The sequence below is a fragment of the Mauremys reevesii genome, linkage group 2 (assembly GCF_016161935.1).
Source record: "Mauremys reevesii isolate NIE-2019 linkage group 2, ASM1616193v1, whole genome shotgun sequence".
Taxonomy (NCBI): Eukaryota; Metazoa; Chordata; order Testudines; family Geoemydidae; genus Mauremys; species Mauremys reevesii.
Genome location: NC_052624.1, coordinates 262,694,714 through 262,717,703, shown reverse-complemented (window position 1 = coordinate 262,717,703; position 22,990 = coordinate 262,694,714). Strand labels below are relative to the sequence as shown.

The window sequence follows — 22,990 nt, the reverse complement described above, 5'->3', positions numbered from 1 at the left end:
GGCTTTGTTTTGGAACTTTGAGTTTTATTTGGAGTTTATTTTATATTAATAAACCCAGTCCCCAAAGAGGGGTATTTTTGACCACAGAAAGCCTCGGTGAAGTTTTATTTGAATAGTCCAAGATGGGAAACCAAGGCAGCTGCCTGATGCGTGACCCCAGGCCATGAGAGGAGTATGAGCGGTGACTAGCTCACTGACAAATGCATTGGTGGGGAGGTAATGTTAAAAGTCAGGTGGGAAATGAGACCTATATTCAGAATCTGGGTGACCCTACGGCCCGTTTTGGCTGGGACAGTCCCTTTTTTAAGCCCTGTCTCAGCCGTCCTGACTCTTTTTTTAGCAAAACTGGGCAAGAGCAAACTGAACAAATGCCCAGTTTCCCCCAAAAAGTGGGGTGTGACCCGTAGGAGGGTGCAGAGGAATGTGCAGGGTGGGGAGGCGAGCGGCAACGCCAGCCCTGTGTGGGAGGGAGGGCTCAGGAGAGCAGCTCAGGCTGAGTCAGCCCTGCACACAAGCAGGTGGCAGAGGGCAGGCAGCGGGGGAAGGGAGGTTCACGCCATCCCTGTGAGGAGAGGGGAGCCTTGGGCAGGCCCATGCACTGGTGGGCGGTGGGGTGGAAGAGGGGGCGGGGGCATGTGGGAAAATATGGTCACCCTGAGTGTAGTGTGAATATTCATTGAATGAATATTAATTAACGAAAGACCTGGGTGGTTCTGTTTTATTCTAAAGGTGTATATATAATAGTGGCTAGGCTACCTAAAATGAATGCTAATTATGTTAAATAGACAAAATGTTAGATGGAAACGGAGGACACAGGGAATGTGGAGATGCCAGACATTTCAAATCTTTTCTGGGTGTGATTTAGAAGTGTCTGGAGAGGTTACTACAGTTTGCTGCAGCCACAGATTTATCTTTTGAATAATCGGTCCTCATTTGTATGGGATAAATGTTAGAAAAGATTCTTAAGCCTCACCAGATAAAATTTTCAAAAACACCTAAGTCCTATTGACTTTCAGTGGGACTTAGATTCCTTACTCACTTAAGATGTTTGAAAATCTTGTCTTTTCTCTTTATATTTTTCTTGGAGCAATGATTCAATGGGTCTAATGCTTCCCTGGCTCTGGAATTTAAAAAAAAACAGCTTTGTAATTTCTCCCCAGATTTTTGAAAACAGCTGAAGTGTGTATATGGATCCATTCAGATAAACTGGCCTGACTTGCCTTGAGGTGGAACACTGAAATTTACCTCCAACCTTTTTGTGTATCATTGAGTAAACTGAACAGTCTCTAAAAGCAAACAAAATATGTTGTTTTTGATTACTTAGTTGCATTTTATCTGCCTATGTCAATTGATTGGCTGTGGTGTTGATTTGTGGTGTTGCAAGTATAAATCGAAAACAAAATATCAAATCCATAGCCAGTCAAAACATTAGACAGCATGGACACAATAAGTGATCCAAATGCACAGTGCTACCAATAGTGCTGAGTGAATAATTTATTTGACAGGTTTCACTACTTATTTTGTGTGTAGGAATTCGCTGATTATTTCAGCTTTTGAATTCATTTAGTGAATAATTTCCGTATCAAAAAACCCTCGCCTGTATCTTGTTCAGGACAGATCATTGCAGGTAGTACATGTTCAAAATGTGAGCTAGGTTAGCTACTTCTGTCTGGCCACTTAGGTGACATAGTATCATTGCTGTTCCCTGATTGGGAGGTAATGTTGCCGAGGGGACAGAGTAGTGGAGTGGGACTTGAGAGACGAGTGTTCTATGCCTGGCTCAGCCACTGGCCTGTTGGAGGGACATTAGGCAAGTCACTTCACCTCTCTCTATTTCAAGTTTCTCCATCTATACAATGAGAATAATGATACTGACCTCCTTTGTGAAGTGCTTTGAAATCTACTGATTACAAGCACTATTTACAACTCGTGTATTATTATATTAAAGTTGCTTACTAGAATCATCATAGGAAGTGAGCCTATAGGGGGCAGGACCACACTCAGAATGAGTTTGTTTTAAAAGCTGAACAAACATCGACGGAAAACTGTTCACGGTATTCACATACTCGAACTTCCAGTACCATGCAGATATGTTCAGAGGGTAAAAATCTTACTGATTAATAAGATTCTTCTTCCTGGGACATCATTTTCCCCTAAGGCCCTATTTGTTTGGTCAGAATTCTGGATGAGTGTTTAGATGACCATCTGTTTAGCTCTTACAGGCCTATTTCTAGCCTGAATGTTAAATTCTTTTTCTGCCACCAGGTACCATTTGGTCCTATCTCGCCCTTCAACCGTGCTCCAGTTCTATGGAGGTTAGCAGGTCTGAGTAGCATTTGGTTTGGACAACTGCAGCTAATCACAGCAATCCCTCCTGCTGGGCATAGACTAGCCATTATGGTCTCAAACAGTTATTATTACAGATATAAGCTACTGTATTTACAGGAACATGTGCAACAGGACATTCATTAAAGCAGGAGACAAACCAAAATGCAAGGGCTTAACACCTTTGGCAGCTTTACAGACTAACATAATAAGAAATGTGCAGATTAAAGTAATAAGAGCCAGAAGTCAAGCAGAGTTCCCAGCTGGTCAGGGCTCATACCTGGGTGCTTCAGTGGCGGAACCAGCAATTATTCCTAAAGAATAAGAACAATTAAAAATAAGAGAATCTCTAGAGCCTTCCAAGCACCATCAGAATTCCCCCAGATATTTCTTTTGCATTTTAACACCTGCTGTGTTTTCACGAATGACTTCCTTGATCGGCCATTTGTAACGAAGATGCTCTGAGCCATAAGGGTCTAAGGACATTCTGAAATCGTGCTTGTTGTAAAAATGTCAATCAGCCTTTCCCACGTTTAACTGGCAGTTCTTCCAGAAGCATTCACCACCGCTGCCTGTGCAGCCTTAATCCACCCCCCTTCTGCATCTTCATTCTGATACAGTCATCAAGTACATGATCACAAACTATTTTTCCCCCACAGCACTCTTGCCTCGTTCAATGAATAGGATGGACCTGCTCTGGGTGTGGAGCAGGGTTGTGTAGCAAAGGAAGCTGTTGTCAGTAGGACTTCTGCCTCATTTCTTGCAGAAGTCAGAAGATGTGTAGTAAACGAGACAGGGGACCGCAGGAAGAGAAAGGACAGTCTCATGGTTAAGGCTGAAGAATGCTGCCTTGGAGAATTGGATTCTGTCCATAGGGGCTGGAACTGGGGGTGCTGCCACACCCCCTGGCTAGAAGGGGTCTCCATCATATATATGGTTTGCAGGTTGGGTCAATGGCTCTCAGCACCCCCACTATACAAATTGTTCCAGCACCCCTGATTCTATCCCTGCCTCTATCACAGAGCTGCTAGGTGATGCTGGTCAAGTCACTTAAACCAAACTTTTCACACTTGGAAAATTGTGTGTGCCTCATTTTCTCGGTGCCTGACTTGAGACCCTGGAGTCTGATTTGCAGAAGTGCTGAGCCCTCACAGCTGCAGCTGATGTCAGCGCTCCCCTGCTCTGGCTCCCGCAACTCTGAGAGGTGGGAAAGGCTTTGTCTGGGCCAGCAGGGGAAAGAAAACCCATAGCCCATTTAAGGATTGCACACATCCCTTGTGGGTTTGTGATTAAACGATCCTTTATAGCCCCCATGTGCCACCATGCCCTCTTAATTAGCCAAACTGGAAGCACCTGCTCTGGCACAGGGACACTAGAGCTGCATCATTTACAGGGGCCAGCCATCCTGTAACCGTCTCAGAATTATAAAACAATAAAAATCTAATTCTGCCAAGCCTATCTATACTGCAATCATGGGCTATGATTGCATCTGGAGCCGACATGCTCCACCTAGCTTTAATCTAGCTAGCTCAGGTCCTGGAGCAGTGAAGCTGCAGTAGCGTGTGCTTTAGCACAGGCTAGCCCTGCGAGTAGAGTAATAACTCAGGATTCCAGGTGGGCTTGTACAGCCCATGCTGAAGCATGCACTGCCACAGCTTCACTGCTCTGGGACCCAAGCTGGCTAGATCAAAGCTATCTCAAGTATATCTACTCAAGCTGCAATCACAACCCATGACTGCAATACAGATATACTCTGAGCGCAAAGGGCAACAACCTTTCACTTTCCACTGAGCACCCCACAAGGTCTTATGAGATCAAGGCAGACTTTTACAGGCAAACACTGAGTAAACACAAGATAAGGTGTAAGCTCTGCAATCACACAGGCACTTTCGGTTTCGGACAACATCATCTGAACCAATCAGGCTCATTATCCTCAAATCCGATTAAACCTTTCCATTCCCCATTGTCTGCTATGCTGTATGGTGAGATTGGTGGACAGCAGCCAGTTCAGCATTCAGATTCCTGGACAGGTTTGTATTACTCCAGATGAATTCTTTAAAGGAAACTATAAATGCTAAAGAAGTGGTCACATGCACAGTTTTATGTTAACTTGTTTTACATGTCTGTCAGTTCAGAGAAATCCCCCAGTACGTATTATTTTCTGTTGAACACAATATTGTGTCAGTCTTGGTGCTGTTGTAACTTTAACTGAGGGTATTAAGCATCCTCACTAGGAATGGGCAAACCCTTCTAGATAAGTATCGCCTCTCAAATCTTTGCCCGTTTTTAAACCAAACCTTTAAGATCTGGCTATTTCCAAGTTACAGTGAGGATAAGGAATTGACAGTGCCAGAAGTCTTCTGAGAGAGGCTGTTCTTGTCAGATTTCCAGATTAATTTTGTGTGGAGAAATGTTTGGATTGAATCTCAACTTGGACCCGTTAGCGACTTGTCCATGGCTAATCCTGGCTTTTGGCGAAAGGGGATGAAGACAAAACTGCTGAATAAAACATCTCTACAAAGGATCCAGGTGTCTCCTCATCTGATTTACTTTGTAAAATTGCTGAAAGTTTCTCTGGGATGCTGGGATTTTGAGTCACTCATCAGCAGGCTCTGGCTGTTTTAATTACTTGAGGACACTGAATAGCTGACTAGAATCTATTTTGGGCTACTACATTTTCAATCCCTTCCGCGTGAGCCAACTGTGTTCCATACAGCAGCTGTACTAACCTCTGACTAGTAGTTGGCTTTACAAAAGGCTACCTACTGAGAGCATCTGCCATGAAATTCATTCTCCCAGAAATGCTTAATCTCAAAATTACATGGTACGAGTTATATAGTCCAGCACCACAAACAAGAAGCTAGTTGTGAGTTAGTCAGAAAGTAGGTGAAAAGATGATGAGTCCTAACTGTTGGATATTTATCATCTGTCTGAAAGTAATGGCCAATATTTTCAAACCTGGATGCCTCAGATTGGGCTCCTAGATCCATAATTAGGTTTTAATTTAAAGTGATTTGATTTTTCAGAGGTGATGAGTAACTTTTGCTTCCCACACTCATTTAGCAGCCTGAAACAGATTTTGGAACTTAACTTTAAGCATCCAGGTTTCAAAATGATACCTAGAATATATATTTATTATGGCTGGATTAATCACAAATTTCTTATGTGAGTGGAAGGAGCTTGTCTGTGTACTGGATAATTAGACTGTGCATGGGCTCAGAGGTTTGCTTAATCTGTCTTCACATACAAGGACCTATGGATGAGATGACCATTCCCAAATCTTCAGGGGAAGCATCAGTGGATAAAATGTAATTGTCTCTGAAATCAGAATATGCTCATACCATGCAAATCTCAGAGCCTCTTTCAGTGTCTGCAAAACATTATCCCGTTGTAGTTGCACTATGATTGTGATGGACACACACAAAACTTTGACTGCATATTCAACCAACTATGAGACAAAATGGGACAAAACTTAAGATCTTATTCTGCTGATTCTATGGATAATGGGTGCAGACATTCTCTACCATGGGATCTTAGGCAAGAAAGTTTGTTTCCTTGCAAATTTCTGATTAATGTATCATTAGACATTAAAATTATTCCTTGATGTCTTAAAGTGGACTCTCCTAGAGGAGCAAATGCTCCAAAGCTGACATACACACCAAACAAAACAAAAAACCCTGGACATTTATAGGATAGTCAGTTCTCACAAGATATGATGATTTTTCTTAAAGCCCCAGCTCTGGAGTTCTGTGATAGTGAGAGTGTCAACTTTCATATTTTAAACAATACGTTTTAGTTTCTTGGTTGTAGAGAGAAACTTGAAAACATGACCTGCATGTATCCTAAAGACTCTAAAACCAGACGGCAAAAAGAACTCAAACTTACATTTTTTAATCTCATGATTTCTAACTTAGTATCATGATTTTGGGAGACTTGACTCATGAATTTTGAATGTTCAGGTTTGGCAATATTGCATATGAGACCACTATACTTCCAGGTGATAGATTAACCCTTTTTGTTGTCCTAGACTAAGACTAAAATATTGCCTCCCAGCTGGCAAACAAACGTATTTAAAAATTATCTGCCCTTTTTATCTTCAGTCATTTGCCTCGATACTGAATTTGGTAAATGGTATAAAAAAACAAATCCTCAGGAATGTATGAGACCGCGTGTCCCAGTGATCAGGGGAATATCCAGTGAACCAGAGCAAGATGGATGACCAGTAGGAATCAAAATAAAAATGGCAATGTTACCAAAAATTGCCTTTGTATCCATTTTCTCTCTCAACTGCTGGATGTTGTTTGTGTACTGCATCGCATGGTTGCTATTGCTCTACTCAGCCCACTGATTAATGTGTCACTGCTTAACATCATTTTAATAAAGGCTGCTAGCCTGTTACACTTGCAGTGAGGCAGATGGTTGTCTTTGTGCAGCCCCAGGGCTTTACTTTCTATGTGTTTTTTTTAGCTTCCTGGAAAGGCATAGTGTTCAGTACATTGCTATTCAGAAGAAGGGAGGGATTGCTGGGATATGGACAGAGTGCACCGCAGCATTTCGCTCTCAATTCTGTCTGTGCTGGCTACAGTCCAGTAGTGAGCTGTTGGGTACAACCTTTGATCTCTGCCAGTGTTGATTCTGCCACTCAGTAAACTGTTTGGTAAGACGGATATGTGGCAACATCCACATTTACATGGAGGAGACAAGCTGCAGAGATTCTGTTCACTAATAACTGTTGCCTGGGGTAGTTTCCTTGCACCAGGCTCAGAATGGTAATACCCTGATTTTATGATACAGTGAAAACAGAATCTGGCATGGCTTTCTCCTTAATCTGATTTAGGACAAATCATTGTAGCTTGGAACCATCTCCATTCCTGCCACAACTCTTCTTATCCTGTTGCAATGGCTTGCAGCAATTTATGATACTACTTCTCTTAGAATCAGTCATAGGAGAATAGGGTTAGAAGGGACTGCAAGGGTCATCTAGTCTACTCCCATGCCAAGACATGCAAGATTTGTTGTGTCTAAATCATCCAAGACAGATGGCTATCCAGACTCTTTTTGAAAACCTCCAGTGAAGTAGCTTCCACAACTTCCCTAGTTAGTTTGTTCCATTTTCCTACTGTTCTTACCGGTAGGAAGTTTTTCCTGAAGCTTAATCTAAATCTGCTATACTGTAATTTTGAACCCATTGCCTCTGATCCTGCCTTCTGTGGCAAGAGAGAACAACTTTTTCTCCATCTCTTTAATGGCAGCTTTTCAAGTATTTGAAAACCGCTATCGTGTCCCACTCTTAATCGCCTCTTTTTCCAAACTAAACATATCCAGTTCCTTCTGCATTTGCTCATATGGCTAGCATTTCATCCCTTTGATCATCTTTGGATCCTTTCCAGTTTCCGTACATCCTTTCTGTATATTGGTGATCAAAACTGGACACCAGTAGAGCAGTATTGTCCCCTCCCATAACTTGTATGCTCACAGGCACCAGCTTTCCTAAGCGCCGTTGAGTGCTCGCTCCTGCCCCCTCCCTGCCCCTATTGGACCCCTCCCCTAATCCCCACCTTGGCCCCACCTCTTCCCTGAGCATGCGGCATTCCTCCTCCCCCTAGCTGCGCGAAACAGCTGGGAGGGAGGAGAAGCAGGACTCAGCAGTGCACTCAGGGGAGGAAACAGAGGCGGAGCAGAGGCAGAGGTGAGCTGGGACGAGGGGGCGGGGGGGAGCTTCCAGTGGGTACAGAGCACCCACCAATTTTTCCCCGGAGCACCCACGGAGTCGGCGCCTATGTGCATGCTATGCTTCTGTTAATGCAACCTAAAATTGCATTTGCTTTTTTTCCCCAAAAAAGCATTGCATTGTTGACTCATGGTGAGATTGTAATTCACCACAACTCCCAGATCTTCTACATCAGTTCTTCTGCCAAGCCAGTTATCCCCCATTCTGTATGTGTACGTTTGGTTTTTCTTCCTTAAGTGTAGCATTTTACATTTGTCTTTGTTGAATTTCATTTTCTTGTCTCCAATTTATCAAAATCCCTTTGAATTTTAGTTCTATCCTCCAAAGTGTTGGCAACCCTCTCTAGCTCTGTATCACTTGCAGATATGGTCAGTTTGCTCTCTATTTCTATATCCAGGTCATTAATAAAGATGTTAAATAACACCAGTCCCAGAACAGATCCCTGTGGAACCCCACTTGAGACCTCTTTCCAGTTGAGCATCATTCCATTAATACTCTTTGTTTGCAGTTGTTTAACCAATTATGTATCCACTTAATGGTAGCTCTGCTGAGCATGTATTTCTCCAGTTTACTTATGAGAATGTCATGTGGGACTGCATCAAAAGCCTTGCTAAACCCCAGATATATTCTATCCACCACAATCCCCGTGTCCACCAAACCAGTTATCTTGTCAAAGAAGGAAATCAGGCTGGGCTGGAATGATTTGTTCTTAGTAAATCCATGCTGGCTGGTAGTGATCATCCCTTCATCCTCCAGGCATTTGCAAATTCCTGGCTCCTTAAATGTCACCTCTCTGTGATAGAGACCCACGTATCTCTCCCTCCTGCCTGGGATTTTTCCAGGCGGCACAGTTCCCTGCCTATAGTGCGATATTCCATAGAATCATAGAACTGGAAGGGACCTTGAGAGGTCATCAGGTCCAGTTCCTTGCACTCATGGCAGGACAAGCACCATCTAAAACATCCCTGACAGGTGTTTGTCTAACCAGCTCTTAAAAATCTCCAGTGAAGGAGATTCCATAATCTCCCTAGGCAATTTAGTCCAGTGCCTAACCACTCTGATAGTTAGGAAGTTTTTCCTAATGTCCAACCTAAACCTCCCTTGCTCCCATTGCTTCTTGTTCAATCATCAGAAGTTAAGGTGAATATTTTTTCTCCCTCATCTATTCTTCCATTTAGTCCCACTTGTCTGTGAGAGTCATTCCTTTAACTACAGTGGGCTTTGGGTCACGTTACCAGGTAAGGCCATATAGGCTGTTACACACAAATGCTGATTCCTCTGTGAATGCCTTAATCTTTCCAAATCTCCCCAGGATTACACTTTTCTCCTTTGACATGTGCAGATACACATCAAGGCAGTCTGCCTAAACAGGCCAGCACCTGCGCTTTGCTTTCTCTTTGAAGGCTATGAAGACCATAATGGCCCACAGTTTTAAGTTACCACACAGCTCTTTATAAGCAAGCACATTTATTCTTAAGTTGAAAGCATTACAGAGAAGACATTAAAAACAATAAAAGAACCTACACACATGCTAAAAACTTTGCCATAGGCCATTCCAGATCTAACTTCTGACTCTGGTATATGCCAGTCCTTGAAAAGCCACAACTGGTTTTTACCCATGGAATGAGAAGGTAGACTAGGCCCAGAGGCCTCTTGCTGGAGGCCTCAGGGTCCTGCTACACCTGTCCCAGGAAAGAAGCAGTGGAGCAGTCCTCCCAGCAGGCTAGAGTTGCTGCAGGGGGAAGTAGCCAATCAGAGAGGCTGCAGGGAGCAGCAAATCAGGGCCCAGGAGGGCCCTATAAAAAGGAGCAGCAGAGCCAGTGACGGGCAGTTTCTTGCTCAAGCTAGGGAAATGCAGATGGTGCTCCTAGCTGGCCAAAGGGAACTGCAGGATGATGGACAGCTCAGTGATAGTAGGGACCAGGGGATCAAGGAAGAGGTGCTGGCTGGCTGCTGGGCCTGAGCTTAGGGGAGGGATAGCTCAATGGTTTGAGCATTGGCCTGCTAAACCCAGCGTTGTGAGTTCAATCCTTGAGGGAGCCACTTAGTGATCTGGGGCAAAATCAGTACTTGGTTCTGCTAGTGAAGGCAGGGGGCTGGACTCAATGACCCTTCAGGGTCCCTTCCAGTTCTAGGAGATAGGTATATCTCCATTATATTTAAAAAAAAAAAAAAAGTCCTGAGCTAAGGGTAAGGTGTTGGTGAAGGCAAGAGCTGCGGGGATGTGGTCCAGGGAAATGAAGGCAGTTTTGCTAAAGAGACACAGCAGTGCATGGCTGCTGTTCTTAGGGTCTGTGGGCTGGGACCTGGAGTAGTGGGGGTGGGCCTACAATTGGACAGAAGTAAACCCCCAGAAGGGGACTGAACTGTCAGGAGGCCCAGCTGGAGATCTGAGGCCAGAACAGACTAAGAGGACAAAACCATTGCCTCCAGGAAGGAAGCCCTGGGGATATGGTCCAATACCAGGGCCAGGACTGGTTTTAAAGACTGCAGACACACCCAACCAGAAGGGGGCACTCATGAGAGGTGGGTGCCGTGCCATTACACATGGTCATAGTTTCTGAGATTCAGAACCAGAACCACGATGAGTAGTTCAGTCTTTCCTTTTCTACATCTCGGGCCTTTGATCTTGGCCTCATTCATGTTACAGGAAGTTAGCAGACAATGGATCACTCCTCAGGACATAGCTTCAACGGCTGGGATTTTGTGTAACTGGAGGCAGGGAATTTGCATTAATCTCCTGCTAAATATTCCCTAGGTCTCACATCTGTCACACCTCCCACCACCAGATTGTTACATGCAGTCCCGGCCCACAATAATATATAAACTATTCATTTAATCCAATGGACTCCAAAGATATTTAAACTTTAGTTAGTTAGGTCTCCGAAGGAAATGGCAGGAAATTGCCATATCTGTCACCACCTGTGACAGGGTGTTGGGCAGGAACCTCTGTCACGCCAGCTCCAATTAAGGGAGGTAAATTGGAGCTGCCTAGAGAAACCTGTACCTGATTGGTGAATGGGAAACAGCTACCAGCCTAATTAGCCTGGGGCTACATACAGCCCAGAGGAAGGAAGGAAGTGGGGAGCCAGGGAGTGGAAGGAGAGTGGTAGCTCTTCCCTCCTAGTTGCAGAAGCTGAGAAGTCCTTATGGCTGAAAACCCAAGCTGTATGGGGCGAGAAGGTGGTGGGGAGCGCATGCTGTAAATAAACTGCAGCAGTGATTGATGAGCCCCAGTGTCTCTGAGTAGTTTATGAACACAGCAGAGGCAGGAGCAAAGGGGTCCCTGCTACTGTCATACCCCAATGGCCCCCTCCCTCAGGGAGTCCTCGGGAAAGGCAGATCAGCATTGTATGTGGCTAATGCTGTTGCAAGCATCACAAAGCATTTTGGGAAGGGTCAAAGGTGTGTGAGTGGGGAATGGACGATTCCTTTGCAGGAGTACGAGAGGTGGGGGAGCCGAGGAGCAGTGAACGGGTTAACTTGGCACTTTAGCTAACTTTTTGTGAAGATAAGATGCTGGCCCCGGCCCAAAGTCGAGAAATCTACAAACAAAATTCGGCCCCGGCTCGACGAGAAATCTACAAACAAAAAATCTACAGCTGCCCAGTCGTGAGAAGAGGAGAACTAAGTGGAGCAGAGTTGCAAAGATAGCAGTCAAAACAGAGCGAACGAGGCGGTGACGGTGAAGGCCAACAGAAGGGAAAACAAATTCTCCAGAGCCGGTGTGTTTTGGGCAGCTGAGAAGGCCACAGCAAGCTGGTTTGGACTGGCACAAAGAGCACCAGAAGCAGAGGTCCTTGAGTGGAATACCCCCCACAAGGACCCCAGGACTTAAAACCCTCCTGAGAGCTGGAGCAACTCGGAGATTACAGCGGATTCCCTGGACGACCTGGGCCCAGGACAGCACTCCCATCCACCCTTCCCCCTTCTTACATTACAGTTTTGGGTAGTGCGTGTGTGAGTATGAAAGTGGGTTAGGGCTTGGGGCTCTAATGCTTGCTTCTTCCCCTGAGTGACGTGGGAGCATTCCCAGCACTCTGCTGTTATTTTGTTATTTTTATCCATAAAGTTTTAAAATCTAGACACTTGATGCGTTTCGTCATCTCCTCCCCAAACGATGCTGTGGTGTCAGCCTGATCAACTGATGCTCCAGGCAGAATGGTAACAAAAATCTGTCACGCTACACCATCCTTATTGTATATCATTCTGATCCTTCTCTATTTCCTCATTCTGGTACATACTTCTAAGTACTTTAAGTTATTTCTGAGGTTCTCTGTCCCATTGCAACTTTCCAACTGTCTCAATACCTGGTGGTTAGGCATTGTTTATGCCCTTTTTAGTAGTTTCATCATTTATATATTTTATGGTTAATACATTGTAAAAATATATCTTAAAAACAGATTTAAAAATAGGATAAGTAAAATAGGTTAGTACTGCACACTGAAATAACATTATTTGTTAGACATTCTTTATCATAACTGCAAAGCATCATCTGATTCATAGATTCCAAGGCCAGAAAGGACCATTGTGATCATCTAGCCTGATCTCTTATATAACATAGGCCATAGAACGTCCCCATAATAAATCCTAGAGCAGATTTTTTAGAAAAACATCCAATCTTGATTTTAAAATTCAATGATGGAGAATCCACCACTACCTTGGTAAGTCGTTCCAATGGTTAATCACCCTTCAAAAAATGTACGCCTTATTTCCAATCTGAATTTGACTAGCTTCAATTTCCAGCCACTGGATTGTGTTATACCTTCCTCTGTTAGACTGAAAAGCCCATTATTAAATAGTGGACCCATTGTCTAGCAGCGGTCGCACCAGTGCCAAATACACAGGTAAAATAACCCCTCTATTTCTACTCAAGACTCCACTGTTTATGCATCCAACAAGCACCTTAGCTCTGTGTGACATTGTGTTCAGTTGATTAGCCACCATGATCTCCAAATGTAGTTCAGAGTCACTGCTTTCCAGAGTAGTGTCCCCCATCATGTTAGTATGGCCTATATTCTTTTATCCTAGATATATACCTTTAAATTTAGTTGTATTAAAACACATATTGCTTGCTTGCACCCAGCTTACTAAGTGATCCAGATCGCTTTGCATCAGTGATCTGTCCTCTTCATTATTTACCACTCTCCCAATTTTTGCATCATCTGCAAATTTTACCAGTGATTTTATGTTTTCTTCTAGGTTATCAATAAAACTTGTAAATAGCATAGGGCCAAAAACCAATCCATGCAGCACCCCCCTAGAAACGCACCAATTTGATGATGATTCCCCATTTACAATACATTTTGAGACCCATCAGTTAGCCATCTTTTAATCCATTTATGTGTGCCATGTTAATTTTTTATATCTTTCTAGTTTTTTAATCAAAATGTCATGTAATACTTAGAATATATTTAGACTTCTATAAGGCATTTGACTATCAACATTAGTACCTTTAGCAACCAAACTTGTAATCTCATCAAAAAAGATAACAAGTTAGTTTGACAGGATCTATTTTTCATAAGCCCATATTGACTGGCATTAAATATATTATCCTCCTTTAATTCTTTATTAATTGAGTCCCACATCAGCAGTTCCACTAGCTTGGGATAGGTGTCAGACTGACAGGCCTATTATTATCTGTGTCATCCTGTTTACCCTCTTTAAATATTGGCACAGTATTAGCTTTTTTTTCCAGTCTTCTGGAACTGCAGTGTTCCAAGACTTATTGAAAATCAGCATTAATGATCCAGCATTATCCTCACCCAGCTCTTTCAAACCTCTTGGATGGAATTTGTAAAATCAGCAGGTCCTGATAATGTCTAACTTTAGTAGCTGTTGTTTAGCATTGCTTCTGGGAAAGCCTTAACATCTCTCTCGGCCCATTAGGCTCAAAGTTAAAGGACTAATATGTACATCAAGGGCTGGGAATACATTATTGTCATTTCTCAGTTAAAGCACTAGTTGGTCTGGGTTTCACCTCAGGGCATTGCAACATCTTCGTAGATGATTGTATACTTAAATATGATCTGATGGAAAGATAGGTAACCAGCCTGTTACTCATAAATTTGTCATTTCCTTCCAACCCCTGGGACATCTTAAAGGAGCAGAGATGGTCACAGTTATTCTCTGGTGTTGTAGTGGGTGTGGGCTGATCAGGAATGGGAGGTGACTGATTCGTATGCTGACTATGTGTCATGGATTGTTTGATTGCCCACTATAGGAGTTGGTGGGCAGTCTGCAGCCCGCGGGCCACACGTGGCCCAACGGGGTAATCCACTGGTGGGCTGCGAGACGGTTTGTTTACATCGACCGTCTGCAGGCCTGGCCGCCCACAGCTCCCAGTGGTCGCGGTTCACTGTTCCAGGCTCAGGTTGCCCACCATGGCATTAAACAGTTCTACATGTGTAATGCTAGTTACTTAAACACAGGCACTCACAATGTATGTGAAAAACTTCACTGCCACTCCCTCCCCCACCACCAAGCACTTTATTTTAGCAAGAATTTTAGCTAATAACTGGTGCATTTTTAACATAACTAAAGGAAAATAATAAAAAACTTAAAACAATTTTTGTGGTGCGCACTATTTTGGGGTCATAGCCATTATTATATTATTGTAACATCAATTTTTTTTGCAAATGTCAGTTATAAATATATGTCCATATATTTCTGCCTCAGTGAATAATTTAATTACAAAGGTTTTTTTTCCTATGAATCAAAACTTTTTGTCCAAAGGAAGAAAAAACTATAAGGTCGAAACTTCAATATAATTATAAAATAATATTAATAAGATCATAGCCTTTTATTAAGTTGTATAAACTATTACATTCTAATATAGCTATGAGTGTATTACAGGCAAATATTGTATTTTACTTGGCTAGTTATTTTGCTAATTGTTAAACCTAGTAAAAAATAAATTTATTTTTAAAGAAGTTTCTATCTTTTGTCATAAGTTTATTAGCCTTGAGGTAAAGTCTTCCACAGCAGTGGGTAATTGTATACCTCTTTGTATGGGCTGTCTTACTAACTGTTGAATAAATCATCTTTGATTGGATTTATCCGAAGTCTGTCATTGTTAAATAAATCTCAGCTCAAGGGAACATTACTCATTGAACCTATAATCACAATTAAAATTGCTATTGATTTTTGGTTATTGATTCCTGACAAATTATGGATAATTGATTATTGGCTATGAACAAATGGTGCCTGAACAAGGAACCCAATAGGGGCTATTGATTGGTCTGGCAGGATGGAATCATGATCTGCCTGCCAGAAGTAGGACTCAACAGTATCAAGGATTGGAGTCTTACTCAGATGTTCATAGCACCGCAGCACACCCTGTTCACAGGCTTTCAGATCCATTTCTGTATTGATACATACATACATACATGCATATCCGAACAGAATAAATAATTGAAACACCGCTTTGGGGTTAATATCAGAACATCGGCAGGCTGGACGCAGACTGTCAAACTACCGGAAAGGTCTTCCATAGCCGTTGGTAATTGTGTGTGTCATTGCGCATGTACTATCTTTGCTAACTATTTGATTAATAAATCCAATCGATGCTGACTTATTTGAGGTCTGTTTTATTAACTAAATCTGAATTTGAGAGCATGCCATTCGTTACATATATAAACACAATTGAAATTCCTACCAGTTACTGGCTGCTGATTTAACTGGTTATTGATTATTGACAAGCTGATTATCAACATCCCTGAAGCAAAGGAGAGGGAGATCATGGGGAGCACTCCTGCCCTCAGCAGGGGAGGAGAAGCTGCACCCCAACTTTCTTCTGTCCCTAAGGGCACCTAAGGGGGCGAAGGCACCTAAGGGGGGGGAAGGGTCTAATGAGCAGAAGTAAGTGAGAAGAGCATGAAGCAAAGCCAAGCCACTTCCTTATCTCCAAGCTGGTGTCTCATAGCTTTGACTCCCCTTGGCCAGTGTCAATGGGACAGGAGAATCCAGGCCCTACGTTTGGATTTGAAGGAAACTTTCCAGTGATTTGAATATAATGGGATCAGTAAAGGAGGCAATCCCTGACCGGTGATGTTACAAGCAGAAGGGCCTGCTTTGCAGGATTTGGATCACCAAAATGTTTCATGCTGGTCTATATCATGGTGCTAGATCCGGGTAGAACTGATTCAATCATGTACAAGAGCGCACTCCCTTTGTTGTCAGTCCTAACTTGACCTTTCTCCAGGGAACCGATTGAGCAATAATCATGTGGGTGATGGGGAAAGCTTATTAGAGTACCAGGCTGACAATCTGAACTACGAGGAGTAGTTTGTCTTTACAATAAGAGTACATTTGCATAGCACATTGTTGACTTGTTATTTTCTCTTAAAATACGTTATTGCCTTTCGTGAGGTGATCTTATATTTACTGTTTGTTTGTTTGTTTGTTTTTTTACAGCCCCAACAGAGACTTCTCCATAAACACTACCAGCCTCTAAAGCTTCTGTCCTGCCAGGTGATATGAAAGTGAACTTTACTTCATGAAAAGCATAACAAATGGCACTGCCAGAAGGTGACCAAGGAGAATTGAAAGATGAACTGAAATACAACCATTCAGTCAAGATGATACATTCTGGAAAGTCCTGGTTTGCTGTGGTATTAAAATGTGGTGCATAAAATACAGTGCTAATTTGTTCAAAGTGGTCATTGACAGACCATTAGCTGGAAAATTGTTTCCAGTTTTCATCACTGTGCATAACTTTGAGTTCCCTTTAGGGGACTATCTGTGCCCTTCACTAGAAGTCCTGTTTTAGCATGGCAACTACTGGATTATTTTATTATGTATGCAGATGGCATGATGATGTTTTAGGAAAAACTTACAGCAGTTCTCCAACCTCAGTAAAAATGTTCACAATATTACACCCCCAATAGGAATGTAAACGTCTTGTATGTTAGTTATACAGTCTAATGGTATTCTGTTTAACTATATGTGATCTCTACACAGAAGAGTTAGCACATTCTATACATGTCAGGAAAGGTCTTTTCTTTATTTCAATACTAAAATACGTTTCAGTACCTACACTGAGACTGTATCTAAAATAGAGCCCATACTTGCATATATATTCACAGATTCATGGGAGATTGCATAAATGGATTTGCTCATGGCATGTATGCCACTAGACATATTTTATTGAGACTTACTGAACAGCTGTCATGGAGGTAGCCAGGAGTAGGGGAGGTTGAATGGGCTGTCAAACATTGTCTGCTGTCCCCCGCCATCACCAATAAACCAAGCAGTCCGCATTTCTGTTGTGCCAATGTGAGGTTCCCATTAAATTGTAAAGGAAAAGATCCCTTCTCTGAGATACATTGTGCCCATGTCTTTGGTCTACATTCAACACAGGAGAGACTGGACACATCCTGGTTCTTCTGCTAATCACTATTTTTTGGGAGTGGGGCGATGAATCACAACTTGCAGAGTCCAAACAAAACCTCTTGAAGATAGTAAAGAGTAAGAGGTGGACTAGATGCTCCCACTCTGTATGGCTCCTCGTAGAGGACAGACACGTCCATTAACATTTCCTCCTCTTTCTACCCAAACCCCCTTTTTTTTTTTTAGTCTGAACTGGGGTTAAGGTAAATGGTTCTAATAACCCTTTGGGCATTCTGTAGCAGGCTCAAGACTGTTGCATTCAAACTGAGCATTATTATTTGTTGTTCAGTCTCTAAGTGGCTGACATCACGGGTTGTGTCACAGCTGGCTGTGGTACAGTTTTCATCCACGGGGACTTAATGGAAGTACTTTTCATCCCACTCCTCACATTGGGGCCTATTTGAAACAGACTGTTTACAATGAAGTAAATTAAATAGTCAGCAGCATCACAAGGGACCAGCCTGGTGGTTCTTGCAGTTCCTAAATCAAAGATGGCACTTTGGGTAGCCAAAGAACATCTTTCTCTCCAGCCTAATGGACTAACATTTAGTCCATCTGCCAAACCTGTAGAGAGCCTTCCATGTTGGAGACTTAGATACCAGTAGTGGAGAGAAGATGAATCTTAATGGGATTACAGTAAGACAAAGAGCTATTTTTGAGGGAGTTCATGTGATACACGCTTAGAAGCTATTCTATACCCTACTAGCGATTGTAAGATCAACCAGTTAGAGCACCAATGCACCCAAAGTGTATATTTTTGGCTTTTTCAGATGGGTGTGGATTTATGTCAGAACTTTTCACCCATCCCTGGTATGTAAACAGTATATATATTTTTGGACAGATATAAAAAAAAATCAGGCTCAGCATGTTGGCTACAGTATAATATCAATTTAGAACACAATTATAATTAGTTAGGGCCAAGATTTTCAAAAGTGTCTAGTGATTGTTGGGTGCTTAACTTGACACTTTAAAGGAGCCTGATTTTCAGAAAATGCTGAAAACCAGGTCTGGGCATCCAGAACTTTCAGGCATCCAGAATCACAAGTCACTCTTGAAAATCGTGGACTTTAATTTAGATTGGTTAGAAAAACTCCAATAAAGGCATAAGAATAATATCCTCTAAATGCGAAGTTGCTAGAGCAATACTTTAGCAATGTGCACTTTTTAGAGTTGCCCATAGATTTGCAAGTTGACTTTTTTTAGAAATTGGTCATGTGCATTGCAGAATTTCATTAAAAGTTTTAGCACATTTTATAGGCCTTTCCTATTCTATTTTAGAATGAATTCTGGGAACTGAGATTGGTCATTTTCCTAAGTCACTTATATTGCTATTGCTGTTTTAAAAAAAAACAAAAAAAGTTTATCCGTTTGTTTAAAACAAAACAAAAAAAGAGAGAGATACTTATATGTTAAGGATCCTCTTTTACTATACTCAAGTTTACTACATAGTAATACATTCTAGAATAATTCAAATGATAAAGTTAAGATTGTCACAGATGGTTACTATATGGGTGTGAGAGAAAAAGATGAGTTAGGTAAAATGTTTTTATATCAGTGTTAGTTTTAAACGTCTGCTAATACATGGGCATGAACTTAGCTGTCTGAACGAATCCTCTTAAAACAGTTTGTTTTAAATGATTGCCGTGGTTTAGTTAGGAGGATCTGGGAAATACAGTGTTAGAGGCACTGAGAAATGTGAAAATAAGGGCCAAATCCTGGTCCAACTGAATTCAGTGGACTTTTTTCAGAGATTTCACGGGGCCACTGTTTGACACTATGCTTGAAACTTACTTAGGCCTCAATCCTACAAAGACCTATGCATGTGAAAAGACTTCAAGCATAAGAATTCTCCCACTCACGTGTGTAAGTGTCTGCAGGAGCAGGGCCATAAGGAGCTTACTGTATATTTGATTTGTATTTAACTAGTCACCACGTTTAATCACTGTTACTCTCCGAAAAAGTAGGCCATGCTTCCTCAGGGATATTTATGGAATTATTATACATCCACTGAACAATTGTCTGAATCCCAACACATTCCTCTGAAAAGTGTGTAATATAAATAAGGTTAGGAAGGGGGTTACATTATTGTGAATGGAGCTGAGTACTGTGTCGTGAGAGGCTACGGAAAGCTGTCATGTTTTTATGCTGAACACCTTATTAATAGCAGACCCCTCCACTTTTCCCTGGGTCCCAAGAATAGATCCATAGAAAGAATGCTCTGTCTACAGTCATAATTAATTTATTGCAAGGGTGCCAAGACTAAGCCAACATGAAAGGGAAGGAATAAATTCATTCCTGCAAAAGGAAGTGAATTTAAATATACTCATAGCCATTAGTCCTGTGTAAAAGCAGAGTAGGAGACTAATGCCATTGTGTTAGAATAGCAGATCTCAGTCAGCCGTGTGTGTGTGTGTGTGTGTGAGAGAGAGAGAGAGAGAGAGAGGTGGTGGTGGTTAATTTAATAGTGTGGGTGGGCGTGTACTTTGCATTATCACTCTGTATCATCATTACATTTACCACTGTGACACTGGCAATTGAACTACCACAGACTTGACTACTACCTCTAAAATACGGGTAAACAAAAATAGTATCACTATCAAAATACTCCTATCTCAGCGCCCAGTCCTGCAGCCTTGCCCCCATGAATGGTCCAATTGCCTGCAGCCCTTATTCACATGGACCCATATGTGAGTAAAGGCTGCAGCATCAGACCTTCACTAAGGAGTTTTCACAGAGGCCAAGCCATCTTAGCTACTTCAGAGAATGTCTTTTCTTATACTAGGAGGGCGAAGGAATCACCAGCCTGCATAGGAAAATATACTACAGATGAAAATATGTTACGTGCTTTTTATTCCCTATTTTTAGCTCTATTGCTTACTTTGTCTGAAACTGTCACATACTTGATTTGTTAAGAAAGATAAAGTCTTACAGGCAAAAAGCTCACAAAAGCTCTATTAGCTCTTTGGTTTTGCCAATCCATCTGTACCCAAGTGCATTAGCAGGTTCATTCTTCACATTATTTTCCTCTCTATTTTTAAGAGTAATTTTGTGACTTTACAACTAGACTTAAAGCAGCTTCAGACTATTTTAAAGAGAGGCTAACCTTTGAGAGTGACATAATTCTTTATTCTGTAAGGGCTGTAGGGCAGATCCCCAGCTGGCATAAAACAGCAAAGCTTCATTGAAGTTGTTGGAGCTTCACTGATTTATGCCAGCTGTAGATCCAAGTCCATTTTGATGTTTTTTTCTTAAAACAAAATATCAAAAACACTAGATAGCAATTTTTGAATAATTGACCTCACAAATGGAAAAATAAAATCTTGCATGTTTTACCTCTGTCCTCTAATAACAAATAGTATCTTTGTAAACTCAGTCTCAATGAAAGCCCTCGATACCTGGCTGTGGTACAGTTGGCTCTCATTTCTAGACTGTGATCAATATACGATTTTAATGTAGAAAGAAAAGGGTCCTGTGGTTTAATGAGGGTTGATAGAGCCAAAGCAGCAAGATTGCTGTTGACATTATCTACAGTAAACTTTAGGAAAGATGTTTTGAGTACAAAACACCTCAATACATAACAAACGAAAAAACAGGGAACCTCACAGCAATGTGTACAAATCCGCAGTTAAGATATGCAGATGATTGATAAGGGAAGCTAAAGGTATCTATGAAATATCTTTGGTCAATAGTGTTATGGATGATAAGAAGGAATTCTTTAAATATATAATGAACCACTGAAATCTTAGCAAATTATCTAGGTCCAATACTAGCCAAATATGGTAAAAATATCAATCCTGGTGCAGGAAAGGCATAAGTATTCAACAAATATTTCTATTCTGTGGTCAGAAAGAAACAGAATAGTGTAGTCAGATTTTACTGTGATGATTAAATACTTCCTATTCCATCAGTCACTAGGGAGAATGTTAATCAGCAACTATTAAAGATAAACATTTTAAATGTGTGGGACTGGATAGCTTATACCCAAGAGTATTAAAAAAAATTGACTCTGGAGCTCTCTGAATCACTAATGTTGTGGTTTTGTTTTTAAACAGATTTTAGAACATGGGAAGTTTCAGAGAACTGAAAAAAGCCAGTGTTGTGCCCATATTTAAAAAGAAAAAATGAGATGACTTGGGAAACTGTAGGCTGGTTATCATGACATCTATCCTGGGCAAAATCATGGTCAGGTTGATGTGGAATGCTATCAGCAAAGAATTTTAAAATGTTTGCATAATTAACACCAATCAACATGGTTTTATAGAGCTTATCAAACAAACTTGATATCATTTTTGTGAAATGACAAGTTTGGTTGACAAGGTAACTATGTTGACATAATGTACTTAGATTTCTGTAGGTCATTTGACTTAGTCTTGCATTGTATGAAGTGTAGTTGTAGCCGTTCAGTCCCAAGACATTAAAGAGACAAGGTGGGTGAGGTAATGTCTTTTATTGGACCAATCCAGAAGTTGGTCCAATCAAAGATGTTAACTCACCCACCTTGTCTCGCTTAGTTCTGCATGACATTCTGATTAAAAATAGCACAAAATCAATGTAGCCCATTTAAATGGATTAAAAATTGGTTAACTGATAGATTTCAAAAGTAATTGTAAATGTGAAATTGTAATCCTTTGTGGGTATTTTGAGAGGGGATCTGCAGGGATCATCTCTTGGTCCAGTGTTGTTCAATATCTTTATCAATTATCTGGAAAAAATATATAAAATGTAACATTTACAGATGACGCAAGAATTGGTGGAGTTGTAAATAATGGTGTGAAATCAGTTATATAGAGTGACCTGGATCTCTTGGTATTGTGGTCTCATTTGAACAACGTGTTTTAAAACAGACAAATGCAACGTCATCATCTAGAAACAAGGAATGCAGGTCACACTTATGAGATATGGGACTATATCTTGGAATGTAGTGACACTGAAAAGGATTTAGGGGTTATGATAGGAAATTGCTATAAGAATGATTTGAGGGCTGGGGGGAAAGGCCTTAAACTGACAGAATAAAGACACTCAATCTGTTCAGTTTATTGAAGGTGACTTGATCATGGTCAACAAGTACCTACAAGGGGAAGAATTTTCTAATGGCAGGCAGCTCTTTAATCTAGCAGAAAAAGGATATAACAAGATCCCATAGTTGGAAGTTGAAATTAGACAAATTCATACTAGAAATAAGCAATACATTTTCAACAGTGAAGGTAATTAACATTTGGAACAACTTACATAGGGATGTGGTGGATTCTCCATCACTTAAAGTCTTTAAATCAAGTCTGAATGCCTTTCTAAAAGATCATAGAATATCAGGGTTGGAAGGGACCTCAGCAGGTCATTTTGTCCAACCCCCTGCTCAAAGCAGGACCAATCCCAAACTAAATCATCCCAGCCAGGGCTTTGTCAAGGCAGACCTTAAAAACCTCTAAGGAAGGAGATTCCACCACCTCCCTAGGTAACTAATTCCAGTGCTTCATCACCTTCCTAGTGAAATTTTTTTTCCTAATATCCAGCCTAAACCACCCCCACTGCAACTTGAGACCATTA

General features: G+C 41.5%; 1 protein-coding gene across 5 annotated transcripts in view; it reads left to right on the top strand.

The window, feature by feature from the left end:
• SAMD12 (sterile alpha motif domain containing 12) overlaps positions 1 to 16,967 on the top strand; it is a 220,619-nt gene extending 203,652 nt beyond the window's left edge. For all 5 annotated transcript variants that reach the window (XR_005595225.1, XR_005595227.1, XM_039527940.1 and 2 more), the window contains one exon: positions 16,472 to 16,967. Coding sequence is in view for 3 of the 5 variants with exons in the window: in XM_039527940.1 (XP_039383874.1) it covers positions 16,472 to 16,494 (23 nt within the window). In the remaining 2 variants the exon portion in view is untranslated. The remainder of the gene's footprint in view (positions 1 to 16,471) is intronic.
• Positions 16,968 to 22,990: the final 6,023 nt, after the last annotated feature.